The following is a 23,198-nucleotide window of genomic DNA, read 5'->3' on the forward strand; positions in this document are numbered from 1 at the left end:
CTTGAGGGGCCAGAGTTGCCCATCTTCCTTGTTCTAAAAGTACCACAATGATTTCAACTGTACAGTAGGATCCAAGTTCTAGTTCCTACAGTTATTAAAAAAGTCTAAAAGTAATGGTTGATGCAGAGAGACATGAAGGCCCCAAAAAGTGTTCTACCTCATCAAACTCATTCATATTACAAGCCTCACCCTTAACACTTTTAAAAAACAAGAGTGAAATGATGAGTTGACAGTGCTGTTGGAAACACCAGTCTTCCACTCTAAGACTAAACCTAACCCTAACCCAAACATCTGATTGGTCAACAGGAAAGTTGCTCCAGGATCAACACCAGGAACATGTCTTTACTTGGCAAATCACGTTCACATCTACTGCTATGGCTCCTCACATTATTCCAAACGCAGAGATCTTGAAGTTACTTACCAGGGAGTGACAACATCCCTCTGAAGTATTCCAGATTATTGCAGAATCATAACTGTCAGTAATTAGCATACTGTGCAGAGCTTGGCACCCGACAAAAGCACCCTATGGGTAAAAATCCCGTTCCTGCAAAACTATAACAGAGTTTTGCCTCAAGAAAGGGAAGAATATCCGCCTTGTCACACAGCTAAGGCCATCTCAGGTTATAGGAAAAGAACACTCAGTGTGGCATTGCCGAGAAGCACACCACAGTGGTGTTTTCACACTACATGCTAACAGTTAAACACTTGCATCCCTTCCTCATCACTGAGGTTCACACAACACCCTCCTTCATTGTCAAGCTCATCTAGCTGCAAGCTTTCGAACGTGTAATTGTTTCTGGGGAGGCGGGATGAACTACGGGCGGCTTGGTTTTCAAACCCTAGCGAATGGCTGCAGGAGCCAGTAGACTCCGCCTCTTCTGAGTCGCTAGTGTCTGTTCCACTACTGGTGGAGCCGTCAATCATCTGCACAGCCCCGAAGCGCCGGTGTGGGGAGCTTGGCTTGAGATTGGCCTTGCCGGGAGGCGTGAGCCCATTGGCCAGCATTCGGCGCTCCAACATGGCCATTCTCTCGGCACGGGAGAGAACGGGAGAGTGTGGCTGATTCGAGACTCGTATGTTTCTTTCAAATTGGCTAACAGTGTTCTGGGACTTGTTTGCTGAACGATTCATAATTGGGGAGCAGCTACTATGTCCCCGCCTTTCCTCCCGTCCCTGCTTTTGAACTAAGCTCCGCCTGGTGTGTCCATTATACTGGGCGTAGCTTAGTGAGCTGGTCCTGTGAACTGAGGAGGGGGCCGGGCTAGAGGTCAGGCTCCTGGTGCCTGTGTGGTGGTTTAAGGAGCTTTTTGCAGCCAACTCTTCCAATAGTGTGCTATGAAGTGGCCCACGTACCCTGCCTCCAAAAAATGACGACTCAAAAATGTTAGCACTTTGATTTGGAGAGGATGGGCTGGGATAGCTGTGGATGGGGCTTTCAGCTTGGCTTACAGGAGAAAGAGGCGGAGACTCTTTCTGCCTGAACTTGCCAAAGTATCTGTCCTGCTGATGTGGCCGGGGCGAACCAAACCCTGTGCCATAAGCGCTGTCGCTGTTGCCATCGCGTGTGTGCGAGTGTGACCTGCTGACCCGACCTCTGACTTCCTGTTCGCTAAACTCTGCATCACTGCAGTCAATGTACGGGATGGATGAGCTGCTGCCTTTAGCTGCATGGGACGCCAGACCTGCTCGATCAACGGGTGGGCTGCTTAGCTGCCCGACTGGTGCTGTCCTCCTGAATGGTGTACGTTTGGTCGCTGGATCCGTTGCGCTGAGTTGATGGGGAGGAGTTTCCACCTGGTCTTACTACCGCAGAATCTTCTGAGCTTACTAAAAATGAACCCTCCCAGCTCTGCTTGACAGCCTGAGAGAGGAAGAGAGAAGCCCTTCATCAGTACCTAAACATTATGGGTTCCAGAGTATTTACTGGGTTCTACTTGAGTAATGGGCTACCAATCACTGAAAGTAATCGACTTGTCGTTTACAGCAGTGCAAATACAATGGAAGTCTAGGGGCCAGCATTCCAGAGATGTGAAGCTTGATCCTGAATTAAATGTATTTTTTGATCTATACATTTTTTAAAATTGTCCTTTTTTTAGGGTGGAACTACTTGGATGAACCTCTGGTTATGACAGCACTTGGCTAAGGGTGAAATTTGCTCTATGTGAATAGTAGTTTGCAGATAGTTGCATCATGTCAATTTCTGCTATTCTTGCCAGGGCTGGATTATAAACTGGACCAGTGGGATCACTGCCCTACGGCATCCAAAGCTTCAGGATGCCAGGACCTTCAGCCAAAGAGGGCTGAACACTAGGCTCCTCTAGGGCCCAGTCCATTGGTTCAGTCATTCATTTTATTTTATTTTGTTATTTTTACTATTTAAGATCAATTATACTAATTTAAAAAGTGCATTCAGTAGTTGATTAGCTAGCATTACAGGTAATTCTCCTGTTGTCTTTGCTGGTAAATTACAATAACAGCTCTGTTCCATTGTCTAACTTTTGCTTTTCACATTTCTAAACTACACTATCCTACTAGTGCATCTATAGACACATCTTAGAAAATTATTACAGTACAGTCTTCATTATGTTTGAGTTGACAGCCATTCACATTCAGACTTTTCACAATAACGTCACAAAAATTTATTTCCTAAGTATACACTGTAGCATCTGCTTAGGATCATGTATGATCGTTTGGGCTTTATGTCTTAGAGATTCCTTTAGATTTGTGACATTTGCATAAAAATTACAGAATCTGGCCCCATAGTCTACAGTTATATGGGTGCTTAATGGCAAATGTTTACCCCCATTATCTGGAAGATGCTGAACAGATCAACTCTCTGGTCTCCCTATCCGACTTCAAACATATTCCAAGATAACCAAATGCCCCTCACTGCCAGGCACCAAGGGCCTTCTGTGTTGCCTTCTGTGTGAACGCTCTTTTAGCGGATGTTTTGAAGGCACATCAACGTTCGCGACGAAAAAAATATGTGCAAACTGTAATGAAGCAGAGATCAGTTAGTTCCTCACTTTCCGTGATGAAGCTGAGATCGTTCGGCAGCTTAAAGGGTTAGTTCACCCAAATATTAAAATTATGTCATTAATGACTCACCCTCAATGTCGTTCCAAACCCGTAAGACCTCCGTTCATCTTCGGAACACAGTTTAAGATATTTTAGATTTAGTCCGAGAGCTTTTAGTCCCTCCATTGAGAATGTATGTACGGTATACTGTCCACGTCCAGAAAGGTAATAAAAACATCTTCAAAGTAGTCCATGTGACATCAGAGGGTCCGTTAGATTTTTCTGAAGCATCGAAAATACTCTTGGTCCAAAAATAGCAAAAACTACGACTTTATTCAGCGTTTTTTTCTCTTCCGTGTCTGTTATGAGCGCGTTCACAACACTGCAGTGTAGTGATATCCGGTTCGCGAACGACTCACTCGATGTAACCAGATCTTCTTGAACCAGTTCACCAAATCGAACTGAATCATTGGAAACGGTTCGCGTCAACAATAAGCATTAATCCACAAATGACTTAAGCTGTTAACTTTTTTAATGTGGCTGACACACCCTCTGAATCAAAATAAACCAATATCCCGGAGTAATCCATTTACTCAAACAGTACACTGACTGAACTGCTGTGAAGAGAGAACTGAAGATGAACACCGAGCCGGGCCAGATAACGAACTGATAAGATTGACTCGTTCTCGAGTCAAGAACCGGTTGCATTGGTTTTCGGATCACTAGTAGTGAAGGGAAGTTCGGTTCTTTTCCGCGAACCGGTTTCTTTCGGACAGTTCGATTCAATAAACCCGTTGAAGAAAAACTGCTCACCAGTTCTTTTGCGCTCGACGTAATGACTTCATTGGCGATGATTGTCCTTGATTCAAGCCTTCAGTTTACCCGCGCTCACAACATTAGCACAGAATCAGTTCAGAATCAATCACCAAAAGAACCAGTTCAGTTCAGACGCGCTGTGTGTCCGTCTGCTTCACGCTGAATCACGCATGCCCAGTATCATCAGCTCCTCGGTTCTCGAATCGGACGCGTCCGACAGAAACGGTTCTTGACTCGAGAACGAGTCAATCTTTCGTTCGTTATCTGGTTCAGCTCGGTGTTCATCTTCAGTTCTCTCTTCACAGCAGTTCAGTCAGTGTACTGTTTGAGTAAATGGATTACTCCGGGATATTGGTTTATTTTGATTCAGAGGGAGTGTCAGCCACATTAAAAAAGTTAACAGCTTAAGTTATTTGTGGATTAATGCTTATTGGGGACGCGAACCATTTCAAACGATTCAGTTCGATTTGGTGAACTGGTTCAAGAAGATCCGGTTACATCGAGTGATTCGTTCGCGAACCGGATATCACTACACTGCAGTGTTGTGAACGCGCTCATAACAGACACGGAAGAAAAGACAACGCTGAATAAAGTCGTAGTTTTTGCTATTTTTGGACCAAAATGTATTTTCGAAGCTTCAAAAAATTCTAACGGACCCTCTGATGTCACATGGACTACTTTGAAGATGTTTTTATTACCTTTCTGGACGTGGACAGTATACCGTACATACATTCTCAATGGAGGGACTGAAAGCTCTCGGACTAAATCTAAAATATCTTAAACTGTGTTCCGAAGATGTACGGAGGTCTTACGGGTTTGGAACGACATGAGGGTGAGTCATTAATGCCATAATTTTAATATTTGGGTGAACTAACCCTTTAAGTGAAAGTTAACGTGCCGAGTGTTTTCGACTCGTACATTACACATAACATCCTGATGTCACGTGTCTTTACGGGACCTTTACGGGTTGTGTGTGAACGCAAGCAAATATTCCGGGTAATCACTGGCAGTGTGAAAGTGCAAAATCTAGTGACCCGGGAACAATTGCCAGGACACATTACCCGTGTATTTTCCGGAATCACAGTGTGAAAGGGGCTTTAGACTCTCAATGATTATATTCAAGTATATGAGAGTATCTCTGCTATAAGATCTTTTAGATGTCTTGTTGTTGGTATCAAAATGATCTGCTCTTTATTCCTCAAACAATTATGTACACTATGTTATCGTCAAATACAACATACTATGTGTACCATAGTTTGGGTAAAACTGCACCAATCCTCCAGACCAGCAATAAACATGCAAATGGGCCATAAAACTGAGACAAAGAAAGTTTCTCCTGCTCAAAATTCATGCTTCTGATTGGGCATTCCACCCAAAAGGTGGGTGTGAATAGAAACTGTTAAAAGTAATTATCTTCAGATAATCTGGGCTCAGAAACCCTTGCTTTTCGAGATGAACACTATCCAAGACTCCTCAAAACTCTCCTCTTGAGTTTGATATTCCAGCAGTTTTTATCTTCAAAATAACTTTGTCGAACTGCTGTGGACTTTCCTATCTTCAGAAGAACTAGAGGAAAATCTCCAGCTTACTTCTAAAAGAACTCATCAAGAACCTCATATGTCTACCACATCAGGACTCTTGTTCAGCAACAAAGCCAATGCAAGTAACCGTTTACAACTATTTAGATGCGTGTTTAAGTCTGAGCCTCTTTTAAGGTGATTTTTGATTCTTTTATGATTCTCATTAGGTTGTGGTTAATTGATGTGAAATACTGCAATTCTTTTGCTCTTCCCTCCCTCTTCTTTACTTTCCTTCATTCTGTATATATACATATATGTGTTTTGCTTAGTTTAGTTATATGTTAGCTATAGGTTCATTTATTAAATCCATTATATTCACAATTGATTTGTCTCTGTGTGCTGCTCACAATTTGAAGTCACTGAATGTTTGATATCTTGCTACATGCTAGGTTAACGCTAGTACTGTATGAAGTAGGAAAGTTATTCTTTCTTGGCCAGGAAAATAATCTTTCCTAGAATTGACAAATGATTATACTGTCGGTGGACGAATAAATAATTGTAATATTGATTCTGCCACAGTTAATTCTAAGATCAGATCTAAATATTCATAAATAATTATAACCAGTTATAATTAATCATAAATATTCCCTTTACGAGCTAATTTGCAACAACACCTTAGCACTAAACGACTGAATGCACCTTTAATATTTATCTTCATCTATCCATCCATTTCGGAAATATTTTCTGTGCAACATAATATCATGCAGCAAATGCTTTGTAGTGAGCTTTACATCTTGCTTGGTTAAAAGTGGCTTGAAAACATTCATATGTGAAGACACTAACTTGATTTGGCACTTGGTGACGCAGAGGTGACAGGCTGCTGTTATACTGCACCCTACTATGTTTCCTGAAAGAGAAAACAGCAAACACTCAAACAATGAACAACACAGCCTAACAGGTTTCTACTAATTAAACATTAAAGGAATAGCAGTGGCCAACTCTTGACTTTCCATTCATTAAAATAACAGGTCAGGCTCACCTATTAAAGGGCAGTTTTTTAAAGTCATTTTCCTTCACATAATCTATCACCTGCTTCTGTGTCCGTCCACTGCAGAGAAGAGAGGGTAATTAGTCCAACTGGATTACACAACATGTTGACAAGAGCAAAAGAATACACTACAGTTAAAATTATTAAGTACTTTACATGTGCTTCAAAATAAGTGTACTTCTAAATTTTAAAGGGATACTCCACCCCAAAATGAATTTTTTTTTATTAATCACTTACCCCCATGTCATTCCAAACCCGTAAAAGCTTCGTCCGTTTTCGGAACACAATTTAAGATATTTTGAATGAAAACCTGGAGGTTTGAGACTGTCTCATAGACTGCCAAATAAATAACAGTGTCAAAGTCCAGGAAAGTATGAAAAGCATCATCAGAATACTCCATCTGCCATCAGTGGTTGAACGTTATGAAGCGACGAGAATACTTTTTTGTACACGAATAAAACAAAAATAACAACTTTATTCAACAATATGTCTCCTGATGTGGAGTGACACAGAGGAGACAAACTGTTGAATAAAGTCATTATTTTTGTTTTATTCACGTACAAAAAGTATTCTTGTCAGACTATTGATTAGATGGAATATTCTCATGAAATCTTACATACTTTTCTGGACCTTGACTATGTATTTTACTTGGCAGTCTATGGGACAGTCACAAGCCTCTGTTTTCATCCAAAATATCTTAAATTGTGTTCCGAAGATGAACAGAGTTTTTACGGGTTCGGAGCGACATGGGGGTAAGTGATTAGTGACAAAAATTTTATTTTGGGGTGGAGTATCCCTTTAAAGCATGTAAAAAGACTATTGAAACATAATGATTGTTCTCTACACTTAAGTGGCCTTTTATTTAATTAATATAACATTACCTGCAAGTACAGTTTTAAGATTTGACGTAAACTACAAGTGCACATTAATTACAGTTAAGTGCACTTCTTTTCACAAGGGTTCACACTTCACCTACAGACAAATTCACATGTTACCAAAAGCATTTAATCAGGTTTAGCACCTGAACCTGAAGGATGAGCCCCTGCTGAACAGCACCGGTTTAGGTTTGGGTCTGGGCTCCTCAAAGAGCCTGAAGAAGGCGTGATACTCCACACAGATCTTCCAAAACATTTTACAGCAGTCCCGACTCGCCATCAGAAACTCCAGAGTATCTTGATTAACATTCTGCTACAGGACGAGACAGACAGAGACACCATGTCTACAATTCAACATGATAAATAAGAGCTTAATATAACAACGCATTCACACTGTATGAAACTCACGCTAGGGTCTGCTCTCAGTTTGACAAGGAACCTCCTTCTCTTGAAACTCAACTTGCGTATTTTAGACCAGTTGAAGTCGTTGATCCTGTTGTGTCCCTGAATAAAACACAACTTGTGTCATGCTGTGGTTCGTGTATGCTTACTGTAAGTGTGTGTGAGAGAGAGAGTGTGTGATTTAATGTACCTGAAACACGAGGACGCCGCCGTGTGCTACAGCCAGACTGAGTTTGGTTCCTTCTCTGTCTTTAGCAGGATGGAGTCGGATACCGTACATCTCCAACCTGCTCGCCACCTCCAGCAACCGGTAATCTGACTCTGCAGGAGACTGTCCACTTAAACACACACAAACACAAAATTAACACACTGACAGGTGTTTTGCTATATGCTATACTGATTCTGTAATTATTTTTACTGTCACAACAACATCTTCTAAATGTCCTCTGAACATCCGTCACTTAATGGTCACATGGGAGGTGGACAAACAGTATACAAATTATTAAAAATGACTTCCAGATTAAAAAGCACAATTAGATTAAATGGATGTTGGCAATCTACTGAAAGTGCGCAGTCAGCAAGCATTCATGTTTTGTTTGGGAGACTCACGTGTGTTTATGGTGGAACTCCATTATTGTGTCCATCAGGGCCATCTGGTCAGGGATGTAGTTGGTGTTAAGCAGATGCTGTCTACACCGAGTTTCCTCAAAATCACCAATCTCAGCTAAATAAACACACACACACACACACACACACAGGTTCACTATGAGTAAATGACAAATGACTGACAGGGATTGAAGATAGAGACAAAGAGAGATAGAGAAAGTATATAACTATTACTGAATGATTGTCCTGCTGGATTACAGCAAGCTTTAATTGCTCCTGTATATATACAGCATACAGAATTCGCATAGCAATAGCTAGGTGTACATAGATTTTCTCTTTATTTGACATTTAATCACTATAGAAAAAATATAATATTAACAAGCATAAAATAGTCATTCCATTTTTCAGTTTAACACAAATTGTATTGCTGACTGCATTTGTCAAGCTCAACCATTCAACCCTGCTGCTAAAGATATCGGTAACATTTTATTTTAAGGACCAGTTCCCATTATTAACTAGCATTTACATTACATTTTACATTTATGCATTTAGCAGACACTTTTATCCAAAGTGACTTACAGTGCATTCAGGCTATACATTTTTTAACCAGTATGTATTTTTTACTAGCATGCATATTACTAGCAAAATTAACAACTAACTCCAAACAAAAATCCAAAACCATAAACTACCAAAAATTAAAAACCAAAAATTCCTTTAAATGTATTGTACTGTAAATAAAAGTTTATAATAGTTTTACAATATGCATTTATTTGTGTGTTTGTATGTTTTTATGTGCATGTGTGTGTATATACAGTATATATATATATATATACACTCAAAATAAATATTTCTTTTGAAACATACAGTAATATAATTATGTGTAATTATAGATGTGTATATGAGCTATTTTATACTTTTTAGGGCAGCTCATCCAATCACATTTTAGAGTCTTAACGATCGGATTTAGTTTATCAGTTTATTGCAGTCAGCATAACTCACACTGGATGATATGAGACACCAACAGAGCAGCGCTTGGGTCGCTACAGGTGAGACGTCCACTGGCCAGATCCTGCCTTACCTGCAGCGCAAACAAGTACCTGAGAGAGAACAGGCATATAAGCACATGTGAGAGACACATGAAAGCCCCACTGGATGAGCTGAGGGATGAGTGAGTGGAGTGATGGATTCACCTGGTCAGCTCTTCCAACAGCACTGTATGATCAGGTGGGAAGAATTTCACAACAAACCGAAGGACGGTGTGCTTGGGCCCTGGACACACACGCATGCACGGGTTACATTTATATAAACCTAGCACAAATGTGTTAAAATCAGAACATTCAAAAATAGACACTAGTTTGTCTTGTGGAAATCACAGAGAGGTACTAAACTCGCTCTCTCATCACACACACACACACACACACAGCAGTGAGGCCTCTTACGTGTGATCTGCTTTCTAATGGGCTTTAGTAAATCCAACCAAACCTGTGGAGTAGAGCACACAGCAGAGATGAGTACGACTGAAACACAGATCTTTAAACAAGCCTCGAACAACACACCATCAGCTTACAGTTCATTTTGTTTTGCATAAAAACATGCTGCAAAATTTCAGAAACTCATAGACACATTAACAACAACCATTTGTGTGTGTGTGTGTGTGTATGTGTGTGTGTGTGTGTGTGTGTGTGTGTGTGTGTTAAGATTACTGAGCTCCTACAGCAGCAAAAAATCAACTTGTTTAATTATAAGTGTCAGATGGTCAAATGGTCATAAAAAATTAATTATGACTGTAAAAAGAGGACCTTAAGGAAAAAGCTCACTGACTTACCATCTTTCTGTGACGGCTCTGGAACTCCAGGCCAAAGTAATCCCCCTCAATAAGGTTCAGATGCGAGCAGACCGTCTCGAACAGAACCCGGCCCGATGCTCGATGCTGTAAACAACAAAACACACAGATGATTTAATAAATGTTCAAGTTAGAGCCAGTTAAGCTTGATGATAAAGACTTTTTGCTTTTGAATCTAAGGTGCTGCCAAATACAAAATATTGCATGTTGCCTGTAATATCATTCAGGTGCCTTTTAGGATAAGCATACCCTTAAAATGAAGTACACTTTAACATGCCTTTAAAAAGAGTGCTTATTACAGAAATAATATACTTTAAAAGAATATACTTAAGTGTGAACTGAATGTAATGTTTTTGGACATTTATTTGTTATGTACCCTAGTAAAAAAGGAATATATTTAAAATACATTTATTTCATACTAGGTATAGTTCAAATCCATTAGCATATTTACTGACATATTGCTCAAGACTTACTGATATAAAAATTATAATTAAACTTTATTTGGAGTACTACTTGTGCACAATGCACATTTCTTAATATTAAGCCTAAAATGTGTTTTAATGTCACTATTGATGAGGATAGTATGATTTTTGAATAATATCAGTCTTTAAATGGAAGATTTTTAAAGCGTAGCTTGCAATAGTTCCATATATATATATATATATACACTTCAGTATATATATATATATATATATATATATATATATATATATATAATTTCATAATTACGTCTTTGCTATATGGTTATAGTGTAGTGCTGAATGTACTGACAAGCATTTGTGGTAAATTAAAATATACTTTAATGTCATTTCTGTTGAAACTTGCATGTCATGTATTTAAATAGATTTATAACGAAACATTTGTAATAAAGTTGCAATGTAATCCATTTTAAATATATGAACTAAATGTAATACTTAAAATTATAATCAAGTACTTCACATGTGTTTTAGTTTGTTAGTCAACACATCAAAATAAGTGTACTTGATTAATGAATGACAAAAAATGTGATTTCAAATATACTTTACAGTAAAACTTTTAATTGGACATTATTACAAAGTGCACTTTTTAAAAGTATAATTACATGTGTTAAAAACAGTCATGGAAGTGAATTCTCTATAATGCACACACAAAGTGTTGTTTTTTAATTCAATCATATTATATTATCTGCAAGTACTGTTTTTTTAACTACACTTTTAAGATTTGAAGTACACTCAGGTGCACATTCAAACCAAATAAGCAGACTTCTCTTTCATTAGGGAAAGTAAGACACAGCTAAGAATTATTACACCATGTCCTAAACATATGCAAAGTTGTGAATTTGTTTCTCCAGGCTAAGAACAAATAAGCTGATGATGAAGCGATTATAATAGAGCAACGTCTAGAATTTTGGACCAATGTGATTTGGTGGGCCTATGTAGTGCAACTCGAGAAATAAACACCAGATGACCCACAAAGTGTCTTGTTGCTCATCGCCAGTTATTTAGGACAAAAACTCTGCCCAACATAGAATGGAGAGAATTTACTGCTTGTTGGAATCTGTACTTTTCTACAACAGCTCAGACTGACAACCCTCTTTACTGGCATCATCAGCATGAGATGACTGCTCCGCCCCCTTCTGAGGAAACACAAGTGTGAGCAAACATCCACAGCAATGACAGTAAGATCTGAAACATTCCATCCCAATGAACATTCCATCCGGTTCCCATGGAAGACCGCATCATATCCAGGGGGCAAGATTAGTAACTCATCATCTCAGACCCATCATATAGACAGAGACAGAGAGAGACAGGTCACAATTAGGAAAAAGTCACAAGAGAAAGACCATCAGAAAGCAGAGCTGAAATGAACAGAGCAAGAGGGTGGGAAATAAAGAGATAGTTCTTAAAATAGATGGCTATTATTATTCAGTTCCTTGTAGGTAAAAATGAACACGTACAAAAATCAATAATGAAAATATTTGACAATGAATGTCATTATCCAGGTCTGTGCTGCTACAACGTATCGCTTAAAGAGCACATGAAATGGGTTCCCCTTGTGAAAGGAAGTACACTTCAGCATACTTTAAAAACTGGATAGTGTAAATAATATACCTGAAAAGAACAGAACTGACCCATTATATCTAGTTAACATGAGCCAAGTCAATTACTGAGAGGTCACAAGACAACAGAAGGGGAGAAAATGCCACAGGGATCTCTCTCTCTCTCTCTCTCTCTGTGTGTGTGTGTGTGTGTGTGTAGTCTATTCATTATGCATCAAGCCTGTTAGCATCATATCTCCCCATTATTAAAATAATGTACTTAATGCACCATAAATTATAATGACATCTGCAACCTTTCAGCAAATTAACTCAAGTAAGTGTCCGTTTATGATTTGCATGTCATTAGAAGACTGCCTAAAATATGAACTGTTACAATCATTTTTCATAGTAAACAAAATTTCATAAACTTTTTTAGATACTTGAATTCAGCTAGGATGCATTGAGTTGATCAGAAGTTACAGAAAAGACATTTACTACGCTACAAAAGTTTTCTATTTCCAATAAAAGATTCTATTCATCAAAGAATCTGGAAAATAAATGCATCGTGGTTTCCAAGAAAATACTAAGCAGCACAACTGTATTCAACATTGATAATAATCAGAAATGTTTCTTGATTTCTTGAAAGGATTTCTGAAGGATCATGTGACACAATTATAGAATTTCTCTGTTTTGGAGGGATGCATATTGTTATTATACCAAATGTATTGCATCAAAAATTGTTAATACTTTACTATAGGTTAGGGGTGGATATTTTTATCAGTTGTTTATGCAACAATACATATTACTGTTATAGTTTTCATTAATAACCATTGCTATATACTAGATGATAACTTTGTCTAGTGCTCTTATGAATGCTTTTAGGGTGACTTTGTGAAAATTTAACTACTATACTGAATAAAATAGCATAGACTTCTTCATGGCTAGTGTTTGCGTATTTCATTTCATTCTACAGATCTCTGCACTAGTGTTAAATGCTACTGTTTCTGATAACGTTGATAACGTTTCTGACGGATAATATCATGATGGTTTATCTGTGTTTGCCTCATCAAATGTCGTATCCTGTCAGCAATAACCTATCCGTGGGCGTTTTTGATTATTGTCAGTTTAAAAGCCAGAAATGCAGTGTTGCTAGATATTGAAAACAAATAAAAACCGAAAAAAAAAAAAAAAAAAAAATAGTTCAAATATTTTGCAGATAAGATGAAATAAAGATATTGCTGACCCTAAACTGCAACATCCCACTTTATTAACTTTCTAAAATGTCAAATTAAGTAGAAAAGCCAAGTCTAAACACGCTTATAATATCTGGCATCTGGCTCTTCTTTGTAAAAGTGCTTTTCTGACAGCAGTTCCTTTAAGCTTTTCTCTCATTTATGTGTGAGTGTGTGAACAGGCTTGTGCTTGTAGACAAAGCGTCCTAGTTTTACATCTAAAATGTGCAGCTCCTCACCAGCAGGATAAAGGCTGCTGGAAGTTTGTGTGGATGTGTGTCAGTGACCTGATTTATCTTTTTCAGTGCTGAGGTAAAGATGAAAGCAGAGCAGAAATACATAATATTACAGAGCACCACACAGGATATGTGGATGTGGATATGTGATTTGTTCCCTCATTATAATTGTTAAATTGTGACCAAAATTTGAATAAAACTAGGGAACCAATTAATTCTAAGTAAAATACAATTATTTTTACTACTTGATTTTTTTATTTTCCAGTATTATTACAAAATATTTTGCTTATTATTTACAATAATATCGCAATAATTTCAAATACTTTTTTTTTTTTTTTCAATAAAATCATGACAATTATTATTATTTTGTAGTATTGGTCCAAAACAGGCCTAAACAAAACTAAGTCTGATTATCATCAATAATAAACGATACGTATACGTTTTTCCCAAAACTTGCAGCTCTCTCTCTCTCTCTCTCACTCTCTCTCTCTCTCTCTCACTCTCTCTCTCTCTCTCTCACACACACACACACACACACACAAACTTCAGAGTAAAAATAATTATTTTGATTCATTTTTATTATTATTATTATTATTAATATTATTATTATTTTCTATGCTTTTGCACTCCCCAACAAAATCATCCCACTAACTCTACAATGATGCATTATTTCTAAATATAGCTATTTAATTCTTCTGGTAAAAATTCCTGTATTTTTTCATCTATCAGTTTATTGTTACATGTTTGATCTGTGTTCCTTTCATTGTGTTTTGGTTTTGGCACGTGACCTAGTTTTCTGTCTCTCTTTTCTGAAAGACAGACAGAAAGGCCTACCGATAAGGAATGTAATGGAGTCGGTATGATGTCGTGGCAGTGATTTTGACTCAGACCAGTGTTTATTCAATTCATCATTACATTAACTGACATATTGATCGAGTCAGTAAGGAGGAAGGAAGAAGAGCATCCTCTTTATGGACTTTATCATCTTTACGCAGTCAGACAGCTTGAGCTCTAACACAAACACAGCACATATGATTAATAATCAACACACACACATGCTCATCAAAGGCGATACTTCATGCTGTGTTCTCAGTGACACAATGACTGAGCAAAGACAGTATATGGCAGTTGTTACAATTAAGCAGCTAAAACAATCCCTTAACTTAGCATACTAACACCATGGCAACTATGCACTTTTGTATAGACAAGCATGCTTGAAATCTAGATACATCAAAACCCACATCACATACTGTTAAAAAGGGTTTCAAAGGGGTCAGTAAGATTTTTGCTCAAAAAGGATGCATTACATTGACCAGAAGTGACAGTAAAATAATATATACTGTTACAAAAAAATGCTGTTCTTTTGAACGTTGTTCATCAAATAATACTGGAAAAAAAAAAGTATCACAGTTTTAAAAAATTTAGCTTTGAGATCACATGAATAAATTACGTTTTAAAATACAGGTCCTTCTCAAAAAATTAGCATATTGTGAAAAAGTTCATTATTTTCCATAATGTAATGATAAAAATTAAACTTTCATATATTTTAGATTCATTGCACACCAACTGAAATATTTCAGGTCTTTTATTGTTTTAATACTGATGATTTTGGCATACAGCTCATGAAAACCCAAAAATTCCTATCTCAAAAAATTAGCATATCATGAAAAGGTTCTCTAAACGAGCTATTAAAACATCATCTGAATCAACTAATTAACTCTAAACACCTGCAAAAGATTCCTGAGGCTTTTAAAAAAACTCCCAGCCTGGTTCATTACTCAAAACCGCAATCATGGGTAAGACTGCCGACCTGACTGCTGTCCAGAAGGCCATCATTGACACCCTCAAGCGAGAGGGTAAGACACAGAAAGAAATTTCTGAACGAATAGGCTGTTCCCAGAGTGCTGTATCAAGGCACCTCAGTGGGAAGTATGTGGGAAGGAAAAAAGTGTGGCAAAAAACGCTGCACAACGAGAAGAGGTGACCATAACCCAACGAAGATTGTGGATAAGGACCGATTCCAGACCTTGGGGGACCTGCGGAAGCAGTGGCCTGAGTCTGGAGTAGAAACATCCAGAGCCACCGTGCACAGGCGTGTGCTTTTGAACCAGAAACAGCGGCAGAAGCGCCTGACCTGGGCTACAGAGAAGCAGCACTAGACTGTTGCTCAGTGGTCCAAAGTACTTTTTTCGGATGAAAGCAAATTTTTTGCATGTCATTCGGAAATCAAGGTGCCAGAGTCTGGAGGAAGACTGGGGAGAAGGAAATGCCAAAATGCCTGAAGTCCAGTGTCAAGTACCCACAGTCAGTGATGGTCTGGGGTGCCATGTCAGCTGCTGGTGTTGGTCCACTGTGTTTTATCAAGGGCAGGGTCAATGCAGCTAGCTATCAGGAGATTTTGGAGCACTTCATGCTTCCATCTGCTGAAAAGCTTTTATGGAGATGAAGATTTCGTTTTTTCAGCACGACCTGGCACCTGCTCACAGTGCCAAAACAACTGGTAAATGGTTTACTGACCATGGTATTACTGTGCTCAATTTTCCCTGCCAACTCTCCTGACCTGAACCCCATAGAGAATCTGGGGGATATTGTGAAGAGAAAGTTGAGAGACGCAAGACCCAACACTCTGGATGAGCTTAAGGCCGCTATCGAAGCATCCTGGGCCTCCATAACACCTCAGCAGTGCCACAGGCTGATTGCCTCCATGCCCCGCCGCATTGAAGCAGTCATTTCTGCAAAAGGATTCCCGACCAAGTATTGAGTGCATAACTGAACATAATTATTTGAAGGTTGACTTTTTTGTATTAAAAACACTTTTCTTTTATTGGTCGGATGAAATATGCTAATTTTTTGAGATAGGAATTTTGGGTTTTCATGAGCTGTATGCCAAAATCATCAGTATTAAAACAATAAAAGACCTGAAATATTTCAGTTGGTGTGCAATGAATCTAAAATATATGAAAGTTTAATTTTTATCATTACATTATGCAAAATAATGAACTTTTTCACAATATGCTAATTTTTTGAGAAGGACCTGTATATTAAACAGATAACAGTTATTTTAAATTGTAGTATTATTTCACAGTGTTGCCGTTTATTGTATTTTGATCAAATAAATGCAGCCTTGGTGAGTATACGAGACTTCTTTCAAAAACATTAAAAAAAATCCTTACTGACAACAAAAATTGAGAGTTGTCATGTTAAGTACTGCTGTCTCTAGAAAATCTCCAGAAAAGTCACCAAAAGGAACAGTAACTGTGTTCCTATGAAATTATCAAATTATCAAATTTTTCTGATCGCAACTGGCACCTTCAAATTCACCAGAAAACCTCATTTACACCTCACGTTCGACACTCATGTGTATATTAATATGAGACCAAATGTGCCCACAGGGAAAGTAACACCAGTAAATTTTGACCTTCTGGGGACTTTTTCTCTCTCTTTTTTTTTTTTTGGTCCCAATTAGGAAACAAGCTTATAAATCACACAGAACGAAGTTGTTTGAAAATGTAAAAATGCAGAAGGTTTTGTGAGAGGGGCAGGTTTAGATGTCTACTACAGCTACATTACATCTATGGAATGTGCCCATAAAACATGGAAACACAAAATGTGTGTGTGTGTGTGTGTGTATGTGTGTGCTGAACTCAAAGCAGCTGAACCCCAGCCAAACAAACCTTAGGACAATACCTCTCAGCTCTCTGTGGTTTCACAGTTCTGCAATGTTGCAGGTTACAAGAAAAAAATAACATATAATTTTAGATTTGGTTTGCACAGGCATGCTCTATATTTATCAACAGATTAGCTAAACACCTTCATGAAACTCTCTCACATTCCTTCACAAATCGGTCTCACTCACACCTACAGCTAATACAACCAGCTCAACAAAATCTATTTATAATCACAATCATGTTCAGTAGATACTGCAGAATGTTTCTGTTATGGAAATGACAAATATTGCTTCAATCTGATCAGATTCAACCATGTCCTCCAGGACAGACTGCAGTCAGTGTCTAATAAATAAAAAATCAAATTCATTCCCCACCATTAAGGCCCGTTCTCTCTTTTGTTAACATTTCCTATTCAAACTAGAAGTTAAGGATCAACTATTTATTTATATGGTCAACAACCTCAGCTTGCACTATGGAGGAAAGCAATGAAATGTTTTCAAAGCCAATATATTCCACAGTTGATGGTTGTGGAAGAAATAAACTGTGACTGTTTGCACCACTGAAGACACCAGTGAACCATAATTTGATACTTCCTATTCCTAGTTTTCATGTGATGTCACATCCTTACAGAAACACCCACCTGAAGGGCAAAACAAGGCACTCACTTCGCGGCACTGTTATTGAAGCTGGCCAAACAGTGAAATTCAGCTTTTAGTCACATGTTCAACGCTTTTTTTGTAAGTGCCACCTACTGTCAGAGAATGAAATTAAATTTTTTTAGCCATTCTGCCATTTTTTACACATGAAGTCCCTGATAAACTTGAAACGAAATTGAAGAACATACTGATGTGATGTAATTTTGACCAAAATTAGACCCAAAACAAAGTTTGTTTGGAGTTGATTTCGGGAGTATGAAATAGCTTGCTAAAGTGATCTTGCCAGAAAAGTTCACTCTGGCTGGCAAACTACCACTAGTCCGTGGCGATGGTGTAAAAGGTGGGTGTTGACATTAAAATACTCTTATAATAGAAAATAATAGTAATTCTAATTTAAAGTGACACTGATACTATTATATTAATGTTTGATATTGTAAAGCAGCTTTCTTTAAAGCAATATATTTTATAAAGTGTGATATAAATAAACATGACATCATAGCCCCTTTCACACTGCACGTCGGACACGGCAAATTGCCGGAACATTGCCGGGTCGACTTCTGTGTGAAAGCAAACACGTCCCGGGATTGATTCCGGGATTGAACCCGGGTCGGGGACCTAGTAACATTGCCGGGTTCAGTCCCGGAATGAGCACTGTGTGAACAAAAGCCAGATCTAATGCCGTGTCGTAGTGATGACGCACATAATCGCGCGACTCTTTTAGTGTGTTTTGAAGGCAGATCAACGTTCGCGATGAAACAAATATGTGCAAACTGTAATGAAGCAGAGATCAGTTAGTTCCTCACTTTCTGCGCTGTAGCTGAGATCGTTCACCAGCTTCAGTGAAAGTTAAAGTGCCTAGCGTTTTCGACTCGTACATTACCCGTCACACCCTGATATCACGTGTCTTTACGGGTTGTGTGTGAACGCATGCACATATTCTGGGTAATCACTGGCAGTGTGAAAGGGGCAAAATCTAACGACCCGTGTACAAATGCCGGGACACATTACCCGTGTATTTGCTGGAATCGCAGTGTGAAAGGGGTTCATGACTTCATAAAGATTGCAGAGCTGGCACAAGGCTATGATCAGATGCTTTCTTAACTGCTGCTTTCTCACCACTGTCATTTTTGCGGTGTATTTGTTGAGGTAAGCGTGCAGCGCATATTTACATATTCATCTAAACGCTGCTCTCAGCAGTGTGGCCAGCATCAGGATGTTCGCTAACAGTATACCGCTGCAAATTCTCCCGAACTTCTTTTTCCCCCTAAAAAAAAAGAGAACCTTCACTCTGAGTATATCAAAGACAAAGACGGTTCATTCCTTTTACTTATGAATGGGAGAAACTGCAACACGAAAATTGACGGAATATATGTCGCAGTCGCTGATTGGTAAAGTCATTGCGTCACTGCCATTAGAAGTTAGCGCATTTGTGCATTGGCTGGTCTAGCCTGAAAAATATGCTTTTTGAACATTAATTGAGCGTAAGGAACAACATTTATGGAGCAGTTCATCTCAGATTCTGTTGCTGATTTGAAATATGTAATTTATTTGTGAGTTCAACAAGCAGTTTTCCAGATTTCAGTATTCCCCCATTCATTTAGATAGGACTTGGTCTTGGATAAGTTTCCCGGAGACGTTGCAATTATGGCCACCGAGTGAACAGACATTACTTGTAATGGATTTTGGAGTACATCAGAAAAAAAATGCATGCCAAAATTGTACCTAAAATTCATGTTTGTGTGAACAGGCCTTATATGTCCACCAAGAAGAGTCAGTTTTTGCAACCCAGCAGCAGAGTTTTATTGCATATGCACTCACCGATATGTCGAATATCTCCTCTGAGTCATCCAGCAGCAGGACTCTAATGGGCACCAGGCGTCCAGCTGGCATAGCAGGCGGTTTGTGTCCAGGCTCCAGGGTGCTGATCCCTAGAGTCTCTGGGGCCCCTAACCTCTGTCCGGCCATCGACGTTTGGCCGTGTTCCACCATGGTCTTCCTCGCTCAGCCTGCACACAACACACACACACACACACACACACACACACACACACACACACACACACACACACACACACACACACACACAAACGTCACACTCAGGCTGACACTGTGGGTGTATGATTCAGGTTTTATCTGCATTCTAGGGGCTAAATGTTCCAGAAAGATAGTAAAATTTACTTAATGAACATTTCCAAATGAAGAAGTTGTGTATTTATACTGATGGTTCTTGGCATGTCAGTTATGTGAAGGTTAAAATTATAGTCTTTTTGGCCTGATGGTTTGGTGCTCTCCTCGGACAATGAACCTATTACACAGATCCAACTTCTCATATCTCTTCCTGTCTGTTCTCATCATTTTGACTGTTTATCAAACATGCCAGAGCGGTGATGTCATTATTTCTTAACCAAGGGTTGACGTGAGAAACAGAGGGGAGGAAAAGAGACAGGAAGAGAGAAAGCGAGCAGCTGAGAGAGTGACAGTCAGAGGAAAATATTGAATAACAAACATTGATCTCTGTGGATCAGATGACCATATGTGACTTCCACTGCTATGTATCTAAGCAATCTTCAAAAGAACCTTTCAAACAGTCAATATTCAAAATATTCACTAATTTGTGCTCATATATCCCTGTAAAATAAATAAACACAAGGAAATAACTGCATTTTTGTCTTCTTCCTGGCAGTAATATCACAGTATTTTTTTCTTGTTTGTCTAATAATTTGTGCCTGAAGCCAATTACTGCCCAGAGAGGTCATAATAATTTATCTTAGCATGGACAATAAATTAATTAATGCATTTTTTACTTTATTAGTAAAGTTACTACTTTCTCATCTGTTTGCATGTACAAAACAATTTCATTAATCTCTGTGCTGTTTATAGATTTAAATGACTCAAGGTATATTGTAAAAATAGACCTCTGATATAAACTGGGCTGTTTAGTTTATAAGCTACTATCCATAAAACACCTCGGAGACAAGCAATAAAGCGTGGATCTGCTCTCAGAGGTTATGCAGAGGGGGAGGGTGAAAGATCAGACCAGTGCCAGCAAAAACCATATCCACCATGCAAAGCACAGCCAATGCTTTGCCAGTACTGTTTAAAAAATTCCATTCATTCAGTAATGCCCCAAAAAACCCTGGAAAAATCATCTGCACTGATGGTAATGCAAGTACATCTTCAGACACTGGTGTCTTTTGTTTGGCGTGGAAATGAAGCTGCCATATGCTTAACACATTAGAAATATTTAATTTTGATTTTACCAACAAAAAAAAATAATAATAATGATAATTCCCTATGTGAGACCAATGCTGAGATTGGCTCTCAAGCTTTAAAATTCCAATAGCTTTTACATTGAATTTATACTGGACCTTATTCCCTGAAATTATTCACCCATTTAAACCTCGAAAACATCAATAATTCAAATCTGCTTTTTCGTGGTAGCTATTTCAACATTAAAATTAATTACACGTGGAAGGTTTCAGAATGGCTCGTGAAGCGCTTTATTCTTTCAGTGCGCGTTCTGTTCGCGTCGCGTCGCGTCGAGGCGGCACGTCACCTCAGATCAAGTCGAGTTTTATTGACTTGACTCCCCCCACAGTCTATGGACTCACCCCACAGCGTTCAGTCAGGTGCAATAAAATGAATGAAAATCATTCAAATTCTAAATCGACTTTCCATTGTCTATTTTAAAACAGCGAAATAATGTTACCAAATAATGTTGAATAGGCTACTCATATCCACGAGTTGGCTTTAATTTAACGACCAGACATTATTTAAACAATTAGGCTGTTCATAACACACAGTGCACACATATCATACGCTCATTTTGCTTCAGACTGAATGTGGAAATAAAAAATAGAAATGGAGCGTCCGTCGCGCGCTTGCAGTGAATTCAGCGCCGGTCTGTAAACTGAACAAAGCGCAGAACAGGTCTATTGGAGTCTAATGTGAAGGTCCTTAGAGGAACACGTTATTTCGATATCTCTTTTGCTCTGGGCTTCATCAAGTGAATGGACTCGTAATGCAGCCTATAACAGAACGCGTGTCGGTGCATAATAGAAATATAACGGGACGGACCTTCAGCGGTGTCACGTCAGTCCTCAGGCTCAATCTGTGGCTAGATTTACCCCTTAATCTCTTCCAAGCACAGAGCACTGTGAATGAGAAGATGAATGCATACACTTACCCCGATTATAAATATACTGTGTCCAAGTGTGCGTTCGTCCACGAATACAGCGAGCGCGACGGTGATGCTGGCCGCCCGAAGCCGCGTCAGATGCAGGCTGTCGTGGAGCATATGAGCGTCCTCGCAGTCGCCATGTCAGCCAGTGGAGAGACGGGATTATACTGACTGAGAACAGCACAGGGCCAACCAACACATGCACGAGACGTTACAGCCAGCGAGCCCTGCGTTCATATGCTGCCATCTGCAGAGTGGAGCACCATAACGCCGTCTAACAATGAGCTACAGAGCCTATATGAATGACATCAATCAGTCATGTACTGCCAAATTAGACATTAACTGATGGACTGGAGTGGTGTGGATTGCTTGTGGGTTATTGTGATGTTTTTATCAGCTGTTTGGACTCTTATTCTGACGGTACCCATTCACTGAAGAGCATCCACTGGTGAGCAAGTGATGCAATGCTAGATTTCTGCAAACCTGTTCTGATGAAGAAACAAACTCATCTAGATCTTGGAAGATGGTGAGCACATTTTTAGCAAATTTTCATTTTGGGGGGAACTATTCCTTTAAACTCATTTAAACTGTTAATTTGCATCAAAGTTAAATGTTTAATAACTTAGCTCTGTACTGTGCTTAACTTAATCCTTATAAAAGTACAATCAACCCTGTTGCTGTCTCTCAGCTTTTCATTTATGAAAGAAACTATACGTATTGGGTCTAATGGCCACCTGCAGATATGGATCTTTATACGTGTTCTGCTTTGAATTCTTATTTAATTTAATTTAAATGCATTTCCTTGCTATGTTTCTCTTGGTTATTTCTTGGTGAAGTAAGCCTGTTGAATGCCTTTACTGTATGTAAATAAACATGTAAATAAAAAGTGAAATCTATATACTGTATTCAGCTGGTCATTTCTGCAAAATGAACCCCTTCAGGCTGATGCACACATGCCAGGATCTCCAAATGACCTTTAAACCAAAAAAAACAAATTCACAGTAAGACATCTGTGGGCAGTCATGTGTATTTATGGCATTTATAAAGCAGAAAGATCGTTCCTGCAACGAGTGTGCTGCAC

General features: G+C 38.8%; 1 protein-coding gene across 2 annotated transcripts; it reads right to left on the reverse strand.

Annotated features, from left to right (window-relative positions):
• Positions 1 to 1,194: 1,194 nt before the first annotated feature.
• Positions 1,195 to 22,545, reverse strand: LOC122146060 (FERM, ARHGEF and pleckstrin domain-containing protein 1). 2 transcript variants are annotated; one of them, XM_042763209.1, is made up of 13 exons: positions 22,124 to 22,545; positions 19,756 to 19,943; positions 10,111 to 10,215; positions 9,725 to 9,767; positions 9,476 to 9,554; positions 9,285 to 9,382; positions 8,289 to 8,403; positions 7,870 to 8,017; positions 7,686 to 7,781; positions 7,424 to 7,587; positions 6,394 to 6,462; positions 6,198 to 6,261; positions 1,195 to 1,861 (listed from the first exon to the last, which is right to left on the reverse strand). In XM_042763209.1, exons 2-13 carry the CDS (start codon positions 19,924 to 19,926, stop codon positions 1,691 to 1,693), a joined length of 1,323 nt encoding a protein of 440 aa, XP_042619143.1. In that variant the 5' UTR covers positions 19,927 to 19,943; positions 22,124 to 22,545; the 3' UTR covers positions 1,195 to 1,690. The 2 variants fall into 2 exon arrangements, with proteins under 2 accessions (XP_042619143.1, XP_042619141.1); XM_042763207.1 differs by having other exon boundaries at positions 7,424 to 7,590; positions 22,124 to 22,543.
• Positions 22,546 to 23,198: the final 653 nt, after the last annotated feature.

This window comes from Cyprinus carpio, chromosome A9 (genome assembly GCF_018340385.1).
Source record: "Cyprinus carpio isolate SPL01 chromosome A9, ASM1834038v1, whole genome shotgun sequence".
Taxonomy (NCBI): Eukaryota; Metazoa; Chordata; class Actinopteri; order Cypriniformes; family Cyprinidae; genus Cyprinus; species Cyprinus carpio.